A 22645-nucleotide genomic window follows, 5' to 3' on the forward strand; every position below is an offset into this window, starting at 1 on the left:
AACAATACATTGTGAGTAATCTCACCTTCAAAGGCTTAAGATCATTTGGATGATGTCATTGTAAGCTATTTTATTATGTTTTTTGAGTTACCTGGTAAAGCAGTGTAGAGCCTATATCGGCAGCTCTTATTTTGAAAGGTTCAAGGAACGGGAGAGTGCGGTTCAGGACCTTTGCGGGGTTCTCCCGCCGTGTACGGCAATAAAGGAGCAGACGTGTGTTCAACTCATCGAAGACTCCGTACTTTATTTGATATTTACCCAAGTACATGCATCATAAACACCCTCGGTTACATAATTTTCCCCATGCCTTCTTATTCTGCAGTTCAGTACAGGAGGAACAAACTGTACGGGAGCACTGCTCGAGAGTCCACTGTAACTCTTCACTGTTTACACGGAGCGATGGTGATTGTAATGTGACGATCACCAAGCTTTGCCCTTTATTAACACCTCCCAAACTAAAATCTTTAAGAATAAAATGCAAAATGAAAGATTTGTTAAAGCTTGGTTCCTCAATGATCTGGGTAGCTGAAAAACAGCATTTTTTTACTTATAGATGTCGTTTTAACTGCAAGTAAAAATAGACTGATAATAAGAATGGTACAATTTCCAGTTTAAATGAAAACAGCTTTGTTGATATTGAGGGAAAAAATACAAACTTCATTATACCTGCATGATTATGGAAATATCAGAAAACAATTGTAAATGTGGACATTTAGTCCTCAGAGCCTCTGACACATACTGATACCTTGTGAGCATGGTGCTTTAAAATATTGTTCACGTCTTATTAATTCATCTAATATGGAAAAAGTCTTTTTTTTTGCAGAGTTGTGAACTTAGAGTCAACTTTAAGAAGGCACAAAAGCCGAGTCGTTACGTCACGAGACAGCATGTGAATGCCTCTGTCTAGTTTTAATGTATGTAGGCCTACATAACTTTATTTAATGGTACGGGAGATGATACAATAGGCTGTGTCAAGTGATAAGACGCGGAAAATTGAGACGCATGATAGGACAGTTGTTTTGAGAGGGGAGGTGAAGAGGAGGGCGTGATGACATTTAACCCAGCTGACGAAACTAAACGTTTGACGTAGGCTGCACCTTGACAAATGAGAAACTGATGCGCACGCGGCGGTTGGTTTGGGCTTTAAAAACGCTCCTGGCTCATGGTAAACCCACTAAACCCACCGGCTATTCCAACTTCAGGAGTCAACTCTTCGTCTCCTCTCTCAGAGCCAATATACCCGCTCCGACATGAACGGCCTCTGCAGCGAGCCCGTGGAGGAGCTCAACCGCAACAAAGCCTTCAGCGAACTCATCATGGAAAACAAGAAGTCCGCCGCAGTCTGCAAGCACGAGAAGTCTCGCAAAGAGGCGGAGGACAGGACCCACTTGCCAACACTGGAGGCCGCCTACACCAGCATCCTGAGGAACCTCGGGGAGGACACGGACCGGGAGGGGCTGTTGCGCACGCCGCTGCGCGCAGCCAAAGCCATGCAGTTCCTCACCAAGGGCTACCACGAGACCATCGAGGGTGAGTTAGCGGCTCTTTATGTGGTCGTTACTATGGGAGCTGATTTTTTGGTGTAGCCTGTTTATATTCAGTTATTTACAACGAAATGGTTGGTCTCTTCGATGCAAGAAAACAATATCATGTAAAAAAAAAATGGAATTAAAAAGGTTTCATTTAAAAGTATCAAGGAGAGGAGGGGACGAGGTGTTATATTTGCAACTAAATTCCTGAATCTGTTGGATTACTGCAGCTGCAAGAGATGTCATGAGTCTATGGTTGAAACCAATTGATCCATAGAAGGGCAGAAAACAGTCAACAACTATAGCATTTGGGGGGAAAAGTGATGATGCTCCAAGATCACAAATTCTATCTCTGATTTTTTTAAATGTGGCCTTTGTTTAATAAAAACACGTGCATGATGTATATATTTACAATATTTTTAACAATTTCCAAGAGTATGACATTTTTTCAATGTGTTTGTGCCTTGTAGATATCTTAAACAACGCCATTTTTGATGAAGACCATGATGAGATGGTGATTGTGAAAGACATCGACATGTTTTCGCTGTGTGAGCATCACTTGGTGCCATTTTTCGGCAAGGTAAATATTTTTGTGTGAGTGTGTTTAGTCAACCTAAAGAGATATTAAGTGGATATCTTGGGGAGGGTTTTTGGGTTCAAAGCAAATATTAGATCGACCTTAAAAACAAACAGCTGTCCACTATCACCCTTGTGCTGTGTTTCTGCTTGCCACCTGACTGGGATGTTTTTACTTCTTTGCTCTGATTGTGTGACCTCTACCCTCTTTGTTTGTGATCTCTCTCCAGGTTCACATTGGGTATATTCCCAACAAAAAAGTGGTGGGACTGAGCAAGCTTGCAAGGTAACACACACACACACACACACACACAATACCCTCCGACTGTCACTGTCGCTTTATGTTTTTGGTATTAGTGCCGGGTGGCTGTGTTCTTCTGTTATCTCAGTGCATTGACCTGGAGGCTTAGGTCTAAGCCCAGAGGCCGTCATCTAGTCCCTCTCATCAAATTCGCTCACAGAAACAAATCTAAACTCTATCCGCTCTTGAGCCATGAGAAAATCCCTTCAGACCTGTGGGAATCAGCCGTTATTATCACAGCCTCTCCTATCTTTCCCCTCTCATCCTTACTTTAAAATATCACGCCGCCTTTGAACACACAATACCAGATAACCAGAAACAGATTCACAGAGTTTTTGACAAACTGGCTGTCATTTGAATCTTGCCCTAAAGATTCAGAGAATTGTGTAGGGTGAATGATTCACAGATGAAGGGTCCATACCACTGGACAGACAGTGTGAAGGCCAGGGTACAAGGGCTGATGCCAGTCTCTATTTATCAAAAGATTAATCATTGTTACTCTGTAATCAATCCCCTCCGCTATGCTTGTGTTCTGGTTACTGCAGGATTGTGGAGATCTTCAGTAGGAGGCTTCAAGGTAAGCAATCAAAATGATCATGAATTTATCAACTTGATATGTATGAAGTCACAGATCTTTTTCCATTACAATTTGAATGCAAACTAATGTCATAATATTTGATTTGTTTTAGTTCAAGAGCGTCTGACCAAACAGATTGCTGTAGGTATATCAGAGGCCCTGCAGCCAAAGGGCGTAGCTGTGGTTATTGAGGCAGCGTAAGTAGACACACACACACACACACACACACACACTCACATGCACAAACACCGATCCCCTTCATCATCATCACATGTTTTTATCATCACAGAACGGAGAGTCAGTCTCTATCGCAATAATCAAAGTTTAAATGTAACTTCCATCCTCGTGCTTAAGCAGATAAGATGTTTTACAGTATGAAGATGCAAGAAAACGGAGGAACCTTGGATGCATTTAATCATTGATATTTAAACTTGAAAGAATAATAAAGACAATATATGATTTGCAAATAAATGTTCCATTGATAAGCATTGCCATTATTGTGAACAGTTAGATTTAAACTCTTTTAAACCTTTTAAAAAGTGTTTAACCAAACTAGTAGATATTTCTGATGTGATTCTTGCTGGTCATCAGAAATATTATAATATAATATAACTTTATATAATATAATATAATGTGATTTAAAAAGGGTTCGGATTAGAGTCAACTTCTATGTAACTCTGCGACCACAGATGTTTAAAATCAGTTTCCTTGAAGCACATGCTCTTCAGGCTTCAGACCTTGAGGCGTGTCAAAATTTGCAGTTGTATAAATCTGACCAGTATGTGTGCGTGTGTGTGTTTGCAGGCACATGTGCATGGTTATGCGTGGAGTCCAGAAGATGAATAGCCGCACAGTGACGAGCACCATGTTGGGAATTTACCTTGAGGACCCCAAAACCAGAGAGGAATTCCTGACCCTTTCACAGACCATCTAACTGATGTCATACACCATTCACTCCAGAGCCTCTGTTCACTGTAGCACACAGAAAGCTCTAGAGTAACCGTGGATCTGCATCTGACTCAAATTTAAAGGGATACTTCACCCATTTGCATGAAGCTGTGTATCATTAGAAACATGGTAGTAGTGTTGAATGGCCAGCCCTCATTTTACCCTGAGACGAGAAAAATATGTTTTTCTTTGCTTGAAAGTTTTCTTCATGTGATGCAAAAAGTGTCATATTGCATCACATGAAGGAAACTTCCAGGCAAAGGAAAACATATTTTTTTTGCCTGGAAAAAATGAGGGCTGGATTCACGACCATTCAACACTACTACCATGTTTCTAATGATACAAAGCTTCATGCAAATGGGTGAAGTATCCCTTTATGAACACACACAAACCAATAACAGGTCAATGTAAGCTTTTGTTTGATGCAGGGTCTAAGCCAACTCTGAAGCTCACCTCAATACACTCAAACCTGACAGATTTAAGTTCTGCTGCAAAACTCCATCACACAATATACTGTAAACATAACAGGAATTATGATTCACATTCATGGTGCCTTTGGTTGTCTTACGAAGCAATATTGTTGTATTAAAGTGTAAAACTGAGTGCAATACTGCAACTTGACAATACTTTTGATGGAAATTTACCTGGTGCTTTACCTTGCTTTAAGTTTCTACATATATAATCCAATGATTTTAATAATTTAACTAGCTATGTGTCTTTACATTCATAATAGTTTTGTATATGATAACATTTTTAAGATTGAAATGAAATTATTATCATGTACGTACAAAAATAAAATAGTTAGTAGATTTGTGGTTTCATCAATGAACAGTGTTGCATGTGTTTGAAAAATGATTTGTCAAAATAAATATATGCAAACATTATCAAAGTTGCCAACCTCCCTTTTTGTCAGTGAAAAAACAGCTGGTGAGTCAAAGTATCAGACTGCTGTGTTTGGTGAAAGATCAGTGACATTATTGACTGTGTATTGGATTTTTCCATTTTTGTAACCAGATTAAGAGAATGCAGAAAAGTGGAAATATTAAGTAAAGTAAAGAAATAATTATTAAAAAATAATGCAGGCTGCTCTGCAAGGCTCTGGTTAATAGACAATTTGAAGAATAGGCTAAAAATAGCAATCAAAACAAAGCAACAATGACCTTAGAAGAAAACGATATTCAACATGAAAGGTTTACGATCTTCATGTAACTTAAGCTTGCTTGTTTAAATTCAACTGAGACGTTATTAGTTTTGTTGGATTCAACAAACCCAACATTGGACGAGTTCAAATCTTGACCTGATAAAAGGAAAGGTCAGGTGAATTAAGACTTTGGGATGTGCTTGATCAAGGGGTGTTCAGTTTTTATTAACGTAATGTAAAATCAAACCTTTCAGACTGAAAACAAAGGGTTTCTTGTTCGCAGAACAACTTCACAGATGGTTATAATGAAGTTGGTGTACATCAGGGTTCAACTTTATTTCTGTGTATTAATAAACTACCTGAATCTGTGCAGCCCCTTTTATCTTATGTATGCAGATGATGTAGTTACATTAGTTGATTCTAAAAAAAACAAACAGACGCAGTTAGTAGTTAAAAATGTAGCTCTGAAGTGTTGGGTAAAAAGTTACATTCTTGAAGAATTGTTAGATTTAATCTAAATTTCAGTCCTAAAGCTTAAGAAAAATGACTAAAATCGCTTATGTTTTAAATGTATGTAACACTTTTCCTGTTCATACCTTTTACCCTCCTCATTTATACTTTAAACCAAATCAGCAGTCTTTGAATTCCAAAAAATGAATAAATCTAAAAACAGTGGTTTCCTTACCATCAGATAAACTGTCACCCATTACAATTTGGTCATTGCTTTCCTCTTTATTTTATCAGCACCTATTTGCTTCTGTGTATATGTGCTTTCTTGTAATTATGTGCTCAGTTAGTGCTCATTAGTTTTTTGTGCTTTCCAAGATATTTTTTATATACCATAAGCCTGCTAGGGACAGCCAAGAACAGACATAGAGCTTCATCCTCGTTTCCAAAACCCTTAAAAAGTAAATATTGAATAACATGTGTACTACGGGTATTTGTGAACTGATATACATTCAGTTGATCTTCAACAGTATTTTTGCGTCACTGATGGACTTCATCCAAATGACCTGAGCATTAAAGGCCTTATGGCCGGTTGTATAATAGGTACAAACAGGGATGTTAAAGTGATGTCCCTGAATGCACCACATCACAGAATAAATGGAGCCAAAGGGCACAGATATAACAAACACACGTGCGGATTCAGACCTACATAAACCAGCAATAATGCTGTAGTAAAAGAAACCACAGCTGACTTTGGGGGTTTAAATTACAAGAAGTTCTTTTTTTTTTGTTCATCTTTGCTAAAGCACTTTAGAAATCCAACTCACAGGCTACAGTTATTACTGTTATGGCCTGTATTAGCCAGAAACGGGACTTTTTTTCTAGCGTGGTACCAGGGCATAAATCAATAATGAGACACAAGTGCGAGTGTGCACGTGTGGTTGAAAGCCTGAGGGAGAGAAAGGCCTTTAAATATCAAATGCCTGTCGTCAGACAACCTGTGAACTATAACCTCAGCCTGTGACAACAATGGAAGGAGAGCATGCAGTTTCTAAATCGGATTTTGTAGAGGTAAACCAATTATTTCCGGCGTACAGGGTGAATGTGGGTATGTTGTGCGTAAGAGGCTAAAATTGTACACTTCATGCCTGCAGGCAGAAACACAAAACAATAACCCTGTCCAAAAGTCCTCATATTGAATGCTTTTATTCACTCAAAATAAACAACGTGATATATTACACACAGATTTTAAAAGCAAAAGTAAAAAAAAAAAAATCCAAGTTCAAAAATGAAATTTTAAATATACACAGTAAAGTCTTGGATAGTTGACATGATGAACAGATGGTGATAACTTGTGCTACCTTAATTATGGCCACTGTAAAAGATACAGCAGCATTGTATTATATTGTGTTATAAAGCCTCCCCCAAGTAGGTGGGAACTATTGAAGAGTCATAGTTTTCTATAACAGGGTTTGATGAACAGTGAAAATGTAACAGGACGATGAAAAAACACGCCTGTCTCATCCTTCTGTCTGGTATTTACTCGTCGCACTGCTCTCTGATTGTCATGTCGTCACACTGATGTCTGTTTGTAGTTCTTGGTATCCAAAACCTTCTTTCCACACATTGCACAGATTCCTGGAAAGACAGAAAAGGTAGAAAGAAAGACATTTAAAAAACTGAATCAGTGCAGCAGTAATATTGTGTCGGCTGTTTTAATGAATGTATTGTGTTTTGTGGATGTTTAAATAAAACCTTTTGGCTTTTCCAGTTTTCATTTGATACAATAGTCCAATTGTTTTTTTTTTTCAAGGAAGTCATCGATTTCTTCTGTGTAAACTTTTGTGTTTATTTCATGCTAACCTTTCTTTTATTTGATTCAGTTTCAGTGTTTATTCAAAAAATTCTATAAAACAAATTTGAAGGATAAACTTAAATTTATTTTGAAGTTTTTTTTTTTTTACAGTAAGCATCCATTCAAGATCAATTTTTAACCGCAATTTTAAATTTAAATGTTATAACCCCTCTACTTTTAGATATGTTTTGCCTGCCAGCAATTTCTTTGCAAAATCACTCACTTTAGAAGTTAGAAGCTAATGATTAATGTTGTCTGAAGTTCGATGCTTGGCACATAGCCTATTTCTTAGAGTTTGGATACAGCACTGCTGGTGAGCCCGAACCAAAACAGTTAAGCTGCAGACGGGAAAATCTAAATAAAAAAAGTATAAACCTCTAATCGGATGATCGACAGAGCAATGACTGGCTCCATTTACTTTTAAATACATGGCTTTGTTAAATAGTTTACACAGGTTGATTGTTATTTGTTCATTAGGAGTATTCTACGTTACGTTTCTTTTTCACAGCAGATGCAGGTTGATGCAGCTCATGACATATACTCTGGATAACTACATCGATCATATCAATCAGGTGAAAAGGGGTGATGTGCATTTAATGTCAGCCGGTTCACTGCTGCCAAAAAGGAAAGAAAAACGAGAAGAAAAAAAAAAAGAGCAAAAAATGAAACAGTACAGCAACCCCACGAGAGGTGAAAGAACTGTACGACTGAGAAATCGACAAAAATTTAAAAAGGCAGACATAAAGTAAACACTACACAGTATGGACCACGGCAGTGTTTAAATACTGGTTAATGGAAACAAAAAGGTCAACAGACTTTGGCAGTAACAGGAGGAAAAAGGTCAATCATTTCATTTCTACCCCTCAGGGTGAGACATCGCTGCATCACCGTCAGTTTTTCTCCTTATACAACAATCAGCTCGCTTTACATCCATCACTCACTAATGTTTCACTGTTTTGTTGAAACTTCATAAAATAAATATTTTGTCATTAATTCGAACTTCACACGGGGACTTTCATCAGGCCTCTGACCTGTATGAACTGATGGCGATTGAACTTCAGATCATTTTTATCACTGCGTCTTTAAAGTAACGTTTCTGTTCTCCCTCTTTACATATAAGCCCATGTGTTTCATAAACGATAGACCGGATGACTCTCTCGGCTAGTTCAGTGGCTATGAAGCAATGTCAGGCTGGATTTGCACATTCTGAAGACTGTTCTTAGATAGAGATGTGAGGACAGTTTGTTGGAGTTCACCAAAGTCACTGGCGTGTTTGTTGAACAGTCTGGAACAGTGCCATCATGTACTGCACTTGAACCTACCCCCTAACTTGTTTTTTACATTTTAATGTGTACCCGCTGCCCCTTTACCTGCCCTGACTGTTGGTCCGCTCATTGCAATCTTCCGCTTCAAGGTTCATCCAGATATGCTTTTAGAAGATGCCCACTTATTCGGATTTCGTCATTCATTCTAAATATTAGACAAAGTAGTAAGCTGGTGCCCGTGAACACACTTCAGTAGAATGTAGACTACTGATTTAGTGTGCTTGTGTTTTGCTATGCTTTTGGTGTCAAAGAGTTGGTTTCATTCAGGTTTGAAAACAGATCTTTACTCACTCGTTGCCTCAAGTTAAAACTACCTATGTAGATTTTCTTACTTCAAAGAAAATACCTGTGTCCCCTTTTCTCTCATCAATTCAAAGATCTCCGTTTTTTAAGGAACCCTTTAGTCTTAAGAAATTTGTCTTTGATCAAAATGAGGACTTTTGATTTTAAATGGTTAATTTTACAATGAATATACAAGACACATCACTCAAAATAATCTATGCTTTCACATTTAATCGGTGGAAAGGAAAGCCAGAACAATGTCTATTATTGCAATTTCAATCTCCTCAGGTTCAGGCCTTGTTGTAAGGAATCATTGGTAGTATGGAGTCCGGTCTATGTGAGTTCATACCTTTCTTATATGCACAGCCCTGACAGTAGTGGGATCCAGACTGATGGACAGAGCTCTTGCAGATCCTGCAGATAGCAAAGCCTGTCTTGCTGTACGGGTCAAATCTAAGAGGAAGACGTTATAGAGAGCCGTGATGTAAGATGCAACAACATGATTCATGAGATGAAGAACACGGCACTTTGAGGGCTGCAGCAGCAGTAAATTTACCTGGCTTTCTTTGAAGTCAGCATCTTGTTTTCGTTGAGCTTACGTCCACCCCCCTCTGACGAAAATAGAAGCAACTCAATTACACATCATAATTTAAGATAGATAATATTGTATGTAGAGGGTGACAACTGAAAGATGAGGAAACTTTAAAATAAATCAAAATAAATAAATGCTCTCTCCCTTTTGTGAGAGTGGGTTATAGCTCGCAAAGACAAAACAAGTTGTTTGATGAAAATATCTGAGGTTTAGGGTTCTTAAAATCCCATTTTTATTTTTCTTATACTTTACAGTTTGGCAGTGTAATTTCCACAATTTCCCACTTGTGCATCAATGAAGAACAGCAATCATCCATCTATTTCAATTGTATTAATAGGGAAAATAACAGATTAATGCACTGGTGAGATGATCTAGATCGAGGGTCTTCAACAAGGGGCTCACGAGCTACCGGTAGCTCACCAAGTAAATCCAAAAGAAAAAAAAGAAAATACAACATAATCTATCCCAAGAACTAGCGAAAGCTTACTCATAGCAAACTGTATTTTATACAACTCTCGATCTGTCTAGCCAGATTACAATGCACTGGTCGACAGCATGCAGAGTCAGAAACCTCATTAAAAGTAGCTCACAACTTGTTTTATTTTTTTAGAGTAGCTCTCTTCCTTTAAAAGATTGAAGACCCCTGGTCTAGAAACTTCTGTCTTTATGTATCAGATAAACATTTCATGTCTCATATTTTATGAACGTTGAACCATTTGTCTGTTATAAAGTTATTGTTTGTATTAAATTAAGGAACATTTGTATCAGTAGAAATACTTATTGACCTTATTATTCACCTGAAGACTAATTATTCACTGATTTAAAGATATGTACAGTTTAAGTTATAAACATAACACAGCAGCATTTGGCAGATTGTTTATGTTTAATTCACCTGTTGTATTCCGGGCTCCATCCTTCCAGGTGTCAGGCGTGATGACTTTCCCGAGTTTCTTCTCGCCTGAAATAACAAGAAACACACTTTTATTTTCGGAGAACAAATCTATTAAAGCGAGTAAACACAAACACACTCTGATGTGAGCTAGCAGTCATAACCTTAGCTTTCTTAAAAGCACCACTGTTCGTTTAAAGCCCAAATGTAGATTATAAGTGAACATGGAGAACATATGACCAGTGTGATACTTACACTTTTCACAAACCATCTTGACTTTATGTTTTTTTCAATTAAAGTTGTTGGCTTAATGATCAAAATAACAATATTAGCTAAGGGTTAGCTTTCTCGTTCGTGTTTGTAAACTTCCGGTCGATCCTTCCACTCAAACACTGATTGGTCAATTTGATGCCAGCCTCGGTTTGATTGGATGGTACAACTGTTCGTCACATGAAGTCCCGGTTCAGCTTCCCTGATTGGTTAAGTGATAGGTTAACATCCGCGGAGATAACTACTCTTCAAAATAATGACAAATATATATATAATATAAATAATAATAATAATAAACTACTCTTAAGATTAAAAAATAAATGAATACAAACAAAAAACTGCTCTTCAAAAAAAAGTCATCTGAACGTGTCGTTTATTATGGTAAGGTTCAACATGTAAGGAGAATAAAAAATATCTTGAAATGTGCTTGAAAGAGTTTTTTCAAGCATAATAATGACTTACTAAGTAATGACTCCAAAACCCCAAAATAATATATTAATTTGTTATCCTGTCATCAGGCACATAACCTTAAGCACATATAAGGTTAAAAGGTAACTGTTCCCCCTGCTTTTCAATAATCCAGACATTCATAAGCACATTTCTTAAGTAATTAAACTTGAAAACGCAGAAATTATTAATAATATTAAAATTAACTGGAAACTAACCACAAAAACAATTCAGAAGAAAATAGAGCCATTACAAAATGGCAAACTCACCATGCAGTTTTTAATTTATTTAAACAGTTTGGATATTAGGGCTTCAAACAAGAACTTTCTTAAGCCTGTATTGGTCTTTTTTATACACAGAAACACAAATGTATTACACTGGCTTCCTCTTTAGCTTTTTTTTCCGAATATAATTGTATTATCACATAATAAGCTACTATTGGAGTTTTATTGTGAAGTCTAGGCGGAAGTCAATATTACTCCATGTTTACGGAAGAAGGGTCAAGAAACATCCATTGATTTACCCTCCTTCGTACATATGCTGCTGGATTAAAGACTTTTTTAGTATTTTGTTATTTTTTTTAAATTTTTATTTCGTCCTCCTGTTGCAGACAGGAGAAGTCTTCACCATGTGGGACCATGAAATCAGAGCCATGGCTTCCACTCACTGCATCATCGCCGCCTCGGTGTTCATGGCGACCGTCCTACCTGCAGCGCTCGTGCCAGGCTTCTCCGTGTACGGCTCTCACCTGCTGTGGATCTACTCGGCGTCTGGTGCGGTTACCGCGGTCAGTGTCGCCGTCTTCTGGCTGCTCGGCATCACACCGCCCACGAAGAAGCACACAGTGGGATACAAGGTGCAGTTCAGTGTGTGAGCTTGTGTTTGTGGCCAAAAATCAACTTATTTCTTGTTTGACTTGTAGAGTGTAGAATACATGTTATAGCAGCTGAATAAGGTGTTGAAAGTTATTGTTGTAATTTAAACACCCCCTTTCCTTTTTGTGTGTATAGTTTTATTACATGTTTTATTTACCTAAAGATGACACGTTGTGAAATATCAACTTTTACAGAAGTTTTGGGTAACCTGAGTGTCAAGATGAAATGAATGAAATAAATCTATCCAGTCATTTGTTTGTGGTCTACATAAGTCACAGTCAATACAGAGAAAAATGATCTGTTTTTAAATGTCTCAACTTGTGACATCACAGAGAGATTCTGGTAAGAAATTCCCCTCCCCTACCCTTATATCCCCTCCCATGGACTCCACCTCCAGCCTTGAGCTAAACTTTTACACAGGTCTGTCATTTTATTATTCATTACTCGTTGCATTTAAAGAGATACACACACCAAAACGCAGCATTCTGAGAGAGCTGTGTCACAAACCACCTCTGGTGCTTGATTCATGTTATATTTTGATCATAGCACAGATCAGATGTTGCATTCAGATGTTTCATAAAAGGGGGAAAGGGCCTTGATATGTCCTCTTTAACTCTCTTAAATTTGATTTCTTTCTGCAGCTGTCGAGGTTGTTTCGTTCCTGTCTGTACTTCTTCCTGTCGTGCCTGTTCTTCCACACAGTGGTGGTTCTGTATGGAGCTCCGCTGATCGAGTGAGTAGATGCTGATGCTCATGTACTCTGCCGATATTCGTAGAAAGAAGTTAAATTAATCAAAACAATGAGTAATTACAAAGAACTTATTTTATCACAAACATGTTGATGTCTTTACAAATGTAACACCCACAAACAATACATTACAATTAAAAAACATGTACAAATGTGTACACTGTGATACTTGTATGTCCATAATCCATGCAGTTCCTGCCTTTTAAAAATTGTTATGGTCCTTAAAATGTATCACCAAGCCTTTACTTCCTGGTCTGTGTTTCAGGTCCGCCTTAGAGACATTCTCCCTCGCGGTGCTCTTAACCTCTCTGACCACGCTGAGGTGTCTTTGTGTCCTCGGACCTAACGTCCAGGCCTGGATACGAGTGTTCAGTCGACATGGGTAATCCCAAAATTTCCTAATCTTCTTTTTCTTCTCCTTGTCCTTCTGCCAAGCATTTCATGTCCCGTCTTTTGTCTTTAACTTGAATGTTTTACTCCCCTTGTTTCTCTGTCTCCCTTTCCACAGAGCCATGTCCGTGTGGGACACCTGTCTACAGATCACTGTGGCCTGCACGCTGGTCGGGGCCTGGGTGGGAGCATTCCCGATACCTCTGGACTGGGACCGGCCTTGGCAGGTCTGCACTCATAAAACTGTCAGAGATTCCTTTTTGTAGTTTAATAGTTATGTTGTGGTTTTTTTCCCCAAGGTATTATTGACAAAAGTCAAAGCTTCCACAGTTGGTACACGGATACAGGACATACATGAGTAAACACAACACGACGAAGGGGAAGCACACATAGCAGTAACACGTAGACTTCACACAGACTTAAGACAGGCATTCACACAGGCACAACCAACCGAAGTGCAAGCGAGCATGCACTGATTAGCCTATCCTGCCTAAATACTGTAAAATCACACGCATTAAGACATGATCTGTTCAAGCAGTTCTTGCATTAGGCTGATGTGTCAGAAGAACAGGCTCAGATGTTTTTATTTGTAGGTCAATTATAACTCTGACCGCCCTCATTGGATTAGGAACAACTCACAACCTTGGGGAAGACAAATTCTCATCCCAAATTCTCCCACTGCTGCGTCAGCGGAGTATAAATGTGTATGAATGGGATTATTTAATAGGGATGGACAGTTTACATAGCATCCTCTGCCATCTGTGTGGGAATGTGTGAATGTGGCATGCGTAAAAAGTGTGTTTAGTAGTCAGAAGACTGGAAACGAGCCATAAAAGCTCAAGTCCATTCACCATTTCCCTCGGCCTCCCTCTCTCAGTCTGTCCTCACTGAACAAAAGAAGAAAGCTGACAGAACATTTGTGGCACAGACTTAAAATGCTTCTGTTATGAATTACTGACATATTGGAGCCTTAAAAACCAAACAATCTGACAAGAGCTCATCCCAAATAATGAGTATCTTTAACTTCTGCACAGCTTTTACCAGCTATAGAAGTATTCTCCTATTTCTGTTCTGCAATGCCTTACTATCATCATCCTCATGTTGTCTCCCCTCCCCTTGCAGAGTACAGATCTTGATCGTCCATATTTATTCAACACAGGGACCATAATGTTTAATGTTTAAAGTAAAAAAAAAATTTAAAAAAAAAAGGCTAGAGTACAAAAATGTAAATTAGAGGCCTGCTGTAGTAATTGGAATGTGTCCTTTTTGATCTTCCGTGTTCTCTCTTTATATAAACTGAATATTATATATGATTAATGTCTGGGGGGAAAAGAAAGATGACGTATGATATGTTCAACATGTCGGGATCATTCCGGAGTGTTTTGAGTCTGTGAACACTCAGACTCACTCGTTCTGTCTTCTTGTAGGTCTGGCCTGTGTCCTGCAGCCTGGGTGCTATGATTGGTTTCTTGACTGGGCTTGTTGCTGCCCCTGCCTGGATCCACTATCATCGCAAACAGCTCACATACAAGTGCAAGTGATGGAGAGATGTACTGTACGAATGTGATTATTAGGATATTTTCTCTAACCCCTGCAGTTTTCCTTGACTTTGTACTGATAATTTATTGGGAACTCTCACTATGTTTGCTTCCTGTAGGACAGATTTCTTTTCTCTATGAGCAATATTATTTTGTACACATGAAGGCTGAATATGTTTGTGGAGACTTTTGACATGAATAAATCACAACTTCTTTCTAAGTGTGCATTTATTTGTGGGGGGATTAGAGATTTATACCTGACTTGAATGAGCAGAGCTAGAACATGTGAACACCTTTATCTACATTGTTTGGGGGTGCTGGAACAGGTTTTTGGTACAGAGGCCCATATGCAGCGAAAAGAAACCAGTTCAAAGGAAAATTCTGATCATTCACCAAATGTACTCTAAGCTGCTCTTTTCATGTAGAAACACTGAGAATGTAAAAAATCTTGAAGGCCAAGGCTGCAGGTGATGGATGGGAATAGTGGAGAACATGTACTATATCATAGGAAAGATAATATTTAAATCAAGTTCAATCAAATTTAAATCAAGGGCTTTTATCATTTCTATATGTTTTGCTTTCTTGTCCTTTTACTCTTCAATCAACCTGCATATTAGTTGTACTATGATGACCACTTCATAGTCTTCTATTCAAGAATTCCTCAATGCTGAAAGTCCACCTCAGTGATGGATGAGACTTCTGAAAAGAGATGTGAGTGAGGAAGCATTGGTGTATCCTTTTTGGAAAACTTTTCTGTGACCTCAATGAGGCATCTGAGTTGTCAGGAACATTATTTCTCATCAGACATCGTGAAAAAGTAGGACTACGGCCAAGGGCTCCAGTAAAAAAAAGCAGTATTCTTTGTGTTTTAAGTGAAAAGAATATATATTAAAAAGTCATGTGAACTGATCATTTTTGATGTTAGAAGCAGTAAAATAAACTGAGAGCTGCAGGGAATTATGTGAAAGTGATTCAGTTTTATTTATTGGAAATATAATAATTTATTATTGTCCCTGAATGTTTCCCCTTATACATCTCAGTGTCTACTTTATAGATTTCTTTAAAATTCATAATTTAAAGTCATTATTGTTATAACTCTAACACATCGGGTACCTTCTAAAATCACACAGCAATTAAGAATCAACTATACTGCTTTAACTCTTTCAAGTGCAACTGTGTAGCCTTCAGTGTTTTGTTGCCATTTTTGTATTTTTACTCCTGTTCTGTCTTAGTGTCTCTTATTTTGTTTGCCATGCTACTTTGTTATCTATAATTAAAAAAAAGAACAGCAAATATTATTGTGTGCTAAGGGAAGACATTTGACTTTCGGTTGCACTGTACAAATAACAAAAAACACAATGTGTCCCAGTTAATACAAGATAAATAGAAAAACACATTAACTCATAATTACTATGGGAGCTGCAATATAGGGTGCATGTGTGTGTGTGTGTGTGTGTGTGTGTGTGTGTGTGTGTGTGTGTGTGTGTAGGTGTGTGTGGCTTTGCACTAGCCTACTTCCTCATACACCTTATAAACTGTAAAGTTTGGGAACACGTACTGTAGCCTCCTCTGACTTGAGTGTGTAGTATGATTTTGAACCACCACACTGTACTAAAATTGATGGTTAACACAAACAAGTATATGAGGAAGTTAATTTACCTGCAAAAACTTTAGCAGCTTGACTAACTAATTGAACTGAAGGGGAGGTAAATTGACAACTAGTAGGCACAGATGTTTCATCCTTTTTAACAGCTGTTGCTCAACTCTTTTCTCCTTCTTTTTCTCTCAAGCCCATTTCAGGTGGATGGGCATAAGACTCAAGGAATCGAGGACATAAAAGCTAAGACATAACAATAAGTCTATAAGTCTATTTGTAAAGCTTATCTCTCAGTTATTTGGTGTTTTTTTGGGTCTGAAAAAGATCAAACCTGTAGATGGTGCTGTTGGACAACTTGCAATGTGTGTGTGTGTGTGTGTGTGTGTGTGTGTGTGTGTGTGTGTGTGTGTGTGTGTGTGTGTGTGTGTGTGTGTGTGTGTGAGGGTGTGTGTGTGTGTGTGTGTGTGTGTGTGTGTGTGAGAGGGTGTGTGTGTGTGTGTGTGTGTGTGAGAGAGAGAGAGAGTGAGCTTCGAGGCTATAAATGAAGACAAGAACTCAAGCCTCACTCTCATTTGCAAACTAATAAAAACTAATCAGCATTATGGTTGGGAAGTCATTCATTGAAAGAGTCTCTGGGAAAAGTTTAAGACAAAGTGTAAAACTTGCTGCAAAGTGAACTTCTATTAGACATACACACAAATGCAGACACACACACACACACACACACACACACACACACACACTGACGTCGTTCTGCACCTGAAGCTGACTACTGATGAATACTGTTCCTTTTTAAACTCACATTAATCTTGCTCCGGCTCTATTTCAACTCCCTCCTCCCTCTCCAGCTCTCATTCTCATTCCACCTTTTTACGTCCTGAGGCGACCATATTGATTCTCTTTCATTTTAGGGGCATTAATTTCCCTCCTTTCAAGCTGCCCACATCCCTTGCTCCCCCTCCCAGTTGGTAGCTACAATGAAAGTTACGTTTTCTGCATTGCAGTGTCAAACAGAAGGGTAAATGAGGAATGTTTTTGCAAACTGTCAACTCTCTTACACACAAAACAACTTAAGTATTAACATGCAAAAATAAAAGACATTTTAGGCATGTTTTTTGATATTTGTAGAGGCTCTCTGCACAGTGCTGGAGGCAACACTGTCCATCCACCATGTGTTTGAACTCTTAGGTAAGGTTGTTGCCAGGGAACATTTGCAGAAAATAGCCTTGAGCAAAAAAAGGAAAAACGCCATTTTCAATAACCATATGGGAAGGGAACACATTTCAAAACCTCCTAGTCTACATACACTTACAACACCAATCAGCACTTCTTTTTCTACACCTAAATCCATGCCTCCCTGTCTCTGATGAATTTCACTCTGACCTCACACTGGTACCTCCATTACCCTTGTTCTCCAGTCAGTATTTTCTATTTCCACTTTGCAATCACCTGTGGAGAGCGAAGAAAGGGGCGAGTATGGTCCTGTGAGAGCAGAATATCTCACCTCCAGCTTCCTGGTAGTGTGAATGAATTTATAGTTCTAGGAGAGATGATGAATAGATGTCATCACACTGGGCATGTCACATACCGTGCCTCTTCTTGTCCCTTTGAGGTGCTCTTTTTATTTGTAATTGATGGATTTGCTTTGTTCCTGCGTTGCAATTGTGTTGTGTTCATTTCATCTGCCAGACAAGTAGAAGGCCATTCAGTCACACACACACACACACACCACACACACAAAAGCTAGCTCCTGCTTCACAAATTGCTCTCCTCATTCAATCTCAAAGAACTTTATTTATTCATTATTTGTTCTCAGGCTCTGCTATTGTGGCAGAGAATTGTGAGGAGAGGTAATTTGTTACTCCCTGTCCTCCCCCAAGCCTTTTTTCTTTCTTTCTGCAAGCTGATTGTTGTGTCTGGTGTTAGCAGAGCTGTTGTGTTTCTGCTTTGTTTCACTCAAGAGGGATTGACTGAAAGAGCTGGGTACTGTGAATTAGGGTGTTATGCTTTGCTCTGTGCAGAGGATCATCCAAAATGAAACCTGCCTAAATCAATGCATTTAAGGGTAGCTTTAGATCAAATGGCCGTGTACTGCATACAGATTATTGCTGGAGGAAAATCAAAAACTAACCCCAACCAAAAAACACTGCTCTGCAGATCCAACCAAATACCTTCCATTTTGAAATTTTCTTGTAGAGCTCTCAAACCAAATGTTCAGTCTCACTGCTCATAATAATTCTCTGCAGCAGGCAACCTTTGGAACCAGAAAGTTTTGATTAATGCTGAGTACATGAACAGCTCAGCCCCATAAGACAAAGTCAGCAAGTGAATAAGTAAACTGCAAACAGACCAAACCAAAATTGAGATTAATGTATTGGATTACCAAAAAGAGAATTGTCATGTGGCTGTATGATGCTAACATGTTAGCTGGAACATTTTATAACAGATGTACAAAATACAAAAATATATCAATATAAAATCTGATGAAAGTCGCTCAGTTCTGTAACCACTGATCTTGATTCTTACATTTATATGACATATATATTATGATATACACATTGAATTATACAAAAGATAAATTCTATACATCCTCTTGTATGTTGGTCCAGTTTCCTGAGTTGACAAATGGTCCTTTCTGACTTTCAGAGTGTTGACGAGCTTTTAAACAGAATTTGAGCCAAAACTTGAAATGCAATTAATGGAGTTATCTTTGACAATCAAACCCACTTTCTAGTTTGCAGTTTCTGTTATTTAGGTCAGTAATAAAAAAAAATCGCCAGACCAAAACACATAGGTGTCGACTGAAGCTTCAGCTTAGTTTGCCCATACTGCACACCAAAGTCCCTTTTCTGCAAAATGTTGTTTCTTTATGAAGTAAAGTCTATCAATCAACAAAGTCAGGCAAACTGTTAATCTGACCTTCAGAGATGTTGTTTCAATTTGAGAGACTTAACCTGAAATTTCCCAGTAATGCTTTTAATAAGACAAGGCCCAATTCCATTTTCAATTTCTCCAATACATCCCCCGATTAACAGCTCGCTCACATCTCTTGTTTCCTGTGTTTCATCCCTCCGTGTGTGTTAGTTTCCTGTGTTCACGTTCCCCCTGGTACAAGCTTCATTAACAGATTGAGGACTGTGTTATTGAGAGGCAAACATGTGCAGATCTCCCCAGTCTCTTCTGTGGGGTGTAAGAGTGAAAACAAAGGGACTGATTGTTACTGAGGGATGCTTAAGTGGGTTGTCGTGACACAAGAGAGGTGGGGGAGATAAAAGGGGCAGAAAAAAAGAACATAGTGAAGTATTTCTCCATTTAAAGCAGGTAGGAGGTTTGTTGTTTGACCAACATATTATAGGTAAATTGATGTGAATAAATAAGTATGAAGGATTCCCTTGAGGGACTCACAATACAAATCTGGAGCTTACATTTTGTTTCCACCTACACAGAGGTTTGTCATTGACAGATGTGGAGGGTCTTAATATTATTATTATAATTATTATCTTATTGTTTCAATAAACATCCATGAGCCCCAAAGGATTTATCCTACTGACTTTAGTAAATATCTGATGATCAAATGTTTTAGTTTGCCCACTTCCTGCATTTGTTTCTTAAAATGATGAACATTTCTTGAACTCCAAAGTCTGCAATTGTTTTCTCACTGTCTGATGTTTAGTCAGAGTATAAATGTAGAGATGTGTACGTGTTTTCAGGCTCTGTAGTAGACATAGGTTATTACTGCTTTTGACAGAGGGCTTTTCCACTGATCAAGAGCCACATTGGGATCATAGGCCTACATAAATAATTTTTTGTAAAGGAGCTCTCAAGATTTTAAATCACAGAGGAAAAAATAATCATAACTGAATTGCTGTTTTTCTCCACTCATATTCTCTGCTTCTCAAATATATACTGTAGAGGCCACATAAGAGAAATGAAACTGTAGTGTTACGCCCCAAACCTGTCTGGTACGAGTCTGACAGATACACAATAATAAAAACTGGATTATTAGCTGTAGGCCTACAAGCTAGCCGCCCTTGTCCCTGAGCCATGTTTCCGTGGTAACAGTCAATGACATCTACTCACAAAACATTAGAAGAAAACATGACTTGATTGGCAGTGCTGTATGTGAATGTTGTATTAAAAAAAAGGTAAATATGTCAAGGTTGAACCTTTCGTAACAACATGTAGAGCTTATTAGACTGCTTCTTTATTCAGTCATTATTCAAATGTCATATCTTCAATAAGGTGAAGCTTGTTTTAAATGGAAGTCTGAAGGTGCTGCCTGTGGGGTTTGTTCTCAGAGTATTAGTTTGCACAGATGACTCTGAAAATAAGAGCTATTCTAGATCATTAGGGACTCAGCCATGGGGTCAAATAAAACATCCTAAGCAGCATTTTCCAGCATTAATAGTAATGGCCTCACATTATACAAGCTCAACTGGCTCACAGCAGGAACATGCATGTATTTAACCTAACATTTCTAGCTGAAAACTGCTTTTTAAAAAGGCCCTCAAAAAAGTAATATATTGTCTTTATTCAGTTACTGCTTTCATTTCAACCCCTCATCAATTATTCCTTTTGTTTTTTGTTTTTCCTTCAGTATTGATGAAATGACAAAGGGAAATCCAGAGCTGGCTCAGTTTGACAAATGAAGGTACCATATTTAATAAATCAAACTGTTGAATATTGCATAACTCTAGCATTCCAGTATCCCCAGGTTTAGAAAGCTTGGTGGGATACAAATATGTTGTGTTGTCTTTATTGGCACTCCAGCAAAACCAGAGTTTAAATAATAAATGTCAATGACTCTAAGGTGATAACTTTCAGTGTTATGACTTCTGGTAGTTTACGTTTCTTTAAGTCAGAAAAATAATAAAGGAACTTAACCTGTCCTTGGCCCTGCCACTGGTGTGGCTCTAAAGATGGAAATGTTGCTCCAAACATTTTTGAATGTTGATTTGATTGTCCAAATCTTAGTGCTGAAATTCACAATCCTAAAGAGCAAATCCTATGAAGACCTTTAGAATACTGTTCACAAGTGGGAGAGCTGCACGAATGAGTTCAATCGACACTGAAAGTTCAATTGCCAAGTGTCACAAGACCCTCTGTGCGCTTTTACTGTGAAATCAATACAGACCAAAAGATGAAGTGCAAGTTTCAACATGCACAGAAACCCAATGGATCAAGGTGTCTTGATGTATGCCTCATTGATAAATCTGTACTGAACACATTAGAGTTGAACAGATTACTTCATCTGTATTGAGTCTGTTTTTTTTTCCCTGAAGTGCCATATACGTGTGTGTGTATATATATATATATATCCTGTATATTCAATGAAGTCAAGACGGTGATAGGTGTAGGCTTCGCCACTCGACAAATGGGTCGCTTGGTGATCAGCTTGGACAATGTGGGTCGATTTCGCTGGAGTCTGAGGCCACTATCAAGGCCATAGAAATCAAGGAGGAAGAAAACAACGCTGTAACACGAGATTAAAGATTGGAACATAACAGCTAAATGAATCATGGAGGGCGATGCTGTTAAGTCCTAATGCACCTAATGATTAAAAGACACTTTAACGTGATGGAATAACCATAATTAGACAATAAAGACTTATAATCTAAAATGTACAATTCTGCACGATGAATTATTTTAATTCGATGAGAACTTTCAATATATTTTAATGGCTTTACTTTCATACTTCAGGTCAAATATTGGATGCTTGACTACTGCAATGAATAGTATTTTTTATAATGTATTCTTTTTTAAATGTTTGCTTGTATTGATGGACATCTGAAGACAGACAACACATGTGGAGAACAGAGTGTGGTCAACGTGTATATAAAGGTTTGGGCCCGGACTTAAAACCTTCAACTGTGAAGTCGAGGATGATAGCCTCCATATGTGGAACACCAGCTCGACTTACTGAGCTAAACCAGATGGGATCTTAAAAATACCATCTTTCTAAACAAATAATTGTCATTTATTGCTGTAAATCACACTGGGAAACTGGATCACACGTTATTTGTGGAGTGCAAAGTGATAACAGATGTTATAGCAAGACATTTTAGAAAAAGAGCATGTTTAGACTGTAGTCTTTGTAACATTACTCACAGAGCGAGGATGCTTTTGTTTTCACCTTTCATTACATTTATGTCAATGCCAGGGAGAAAATGCAGAGGGAAATGATCCCCAGTGTTTGAGCAGTTTGACTTGTGCCTGCCAACGTGTCTGTCTGAAACTACCATCCCCACAGACACTTGACAAACGAGGCGAGAGGCATCTGACATCACACCCGGCCCACACATCTAAATACTGTATGAG

General features: G+C 38.2%; 3 protein-coding genes across 3 annotated transcripts; 2 read left to right on the forward strand and 1 right to left on the reverse strand.

The window, feature by feature from the left end:
- Window positions 1-1019: 1019 nt before the first annotated feature.
- Window positions 1020-4006, forward strand: gch2 (GTP cyclohydrolase 2). The gene is made up of 6 exons (XM_079334145.1): window positions 1020-1530; window positions 2000-2109; window positions 2336-2391; window positions 2952-2983; window positions 3096-3180; window positions 3788-4006. The coding sequence occupies exons 1-6, from the start codon at window positions 1251-1253 to the stop codon at window positions 3915-3917; spliced, it is 693 nt and encodes a 230-aa protein (XP_079190271.1). The 5' UTR covers window positions 1020-1250; the 3' UTR covers window positions 3918-4006.
- A 2703-nt stretch (window positions 4007-6709) lies between these two features.
- On the reverse strand, window positions 6710-10873 carry cript (cysteine-rich PDZ-binding protein). The gene is made up of 5 exons (XM_079372797.1): window positions 10718-10873; window positions 10466-10531; window positions 9538-9592; window positions 9331-9434; window positions 6710-7157 (listed from the first exon to the last, which is right to left on the reverse strand). The coding sequence occupies exons 1-5, from the start codon at window positions 10731-10733 to the stop codon at window positions 7093-7095; spliced, it is 306 nt and encodes a 101-aa protein (XP_079228923.1). The 5' UTR covers window positions 10734-10873; the 3' UTR covers window positions 6710-7092.
- A 774-nt stretch (window positions 10874-11647) lies between these two features.
- Window positions 11648-14950, forward strand: pigf (phosphatidylinositol glycan anchor biosynthesis, class F). Its single transcript, XM_079334469.1, has 5 exons — window positions 11648-12035; window positions 12696-12787; window positions 13068-13184; window positions 13311-13419; window positions 14620-14950. The coding sequence occupies exons 1-5, from the start codon at window positions 11808-11810 to the stop codon at window positions 14731-14733; spliced, it is 660 nt and encodes a 219-aa protein (XP_079190595.1). The 5' UTR covers window positions 11648-11807; the 3' UTR covers window positions 14734-14950.
- Window positions 14951-22645: the final 7695 nt, after the last annotated feature.

Source organism: Symphodus melops (genome assembly GCF_947650265.1).
Source record: "Symphodus melops genome assembly, chromosome: 21".
NCBI lineage: Eukaryota > Metazoa > Chordata > Actinopteri > Labriformes > Labridae > Symphodus > Symphodus melops.

Coding starts and splice junctions, on each gene's coding strand:
- pigf (XM_079334469.1), top strand. CDS start 11,808: ATGTGGGACCATGAAATCAGAGCCATGGCTTCCACTCACTGCATCATC. Junction 13,185..13,310: donor CGAGTGTTCAGTCGACATGG/GTAATCCCAAAA, acceptor CCCTTTCCACAG/AGCCATGTCCGTGTGGGACA. Junction 13,420..14,619: donor ACTGGGACCGGCCTTGGCAG/GTCTGCACTCAT, acceptor GTCTTCTTGTAG/GTCTGGCCTGTGTCCTGCAG.
- gch2 (XM_079334145.1), top strand. CDS start 1,251: ATGAACGGCCTCTGCAGCGAGCCCGTGGAGGAGCTCAACCGCAACAAA. Junction 1,531..1,999: donor CTACCACGAGACCATCGAGG/GTGAGTTAGCGG, acceptor TGTGCCTTGTAG/ATATCTTAAACAACGCCATT. Junction 3,181..3,787: donor GCTGTGGTTATTGAGGCAGC/GTAAGTAGACAC, acceptor GTGTGTTTGCAG/GCACATGTGCATGGTTATGC.
- cript (XM_079372797.1), bottom strand. Junction 9,593..10,465: donor TGGAGCCCGGAATACAACAG/GTGAATTAAACA, acceptor TATTTTCGTCAG/AGGGGGGTGGACGTAAGCTC. Junction 9,435..9,537: donor CTGACTTCAAAGAAAGCCAG/GTAAATTTACTG, acceptor TCTTCCTCTTAG/ATTTGACCCGTACAGCAAGA.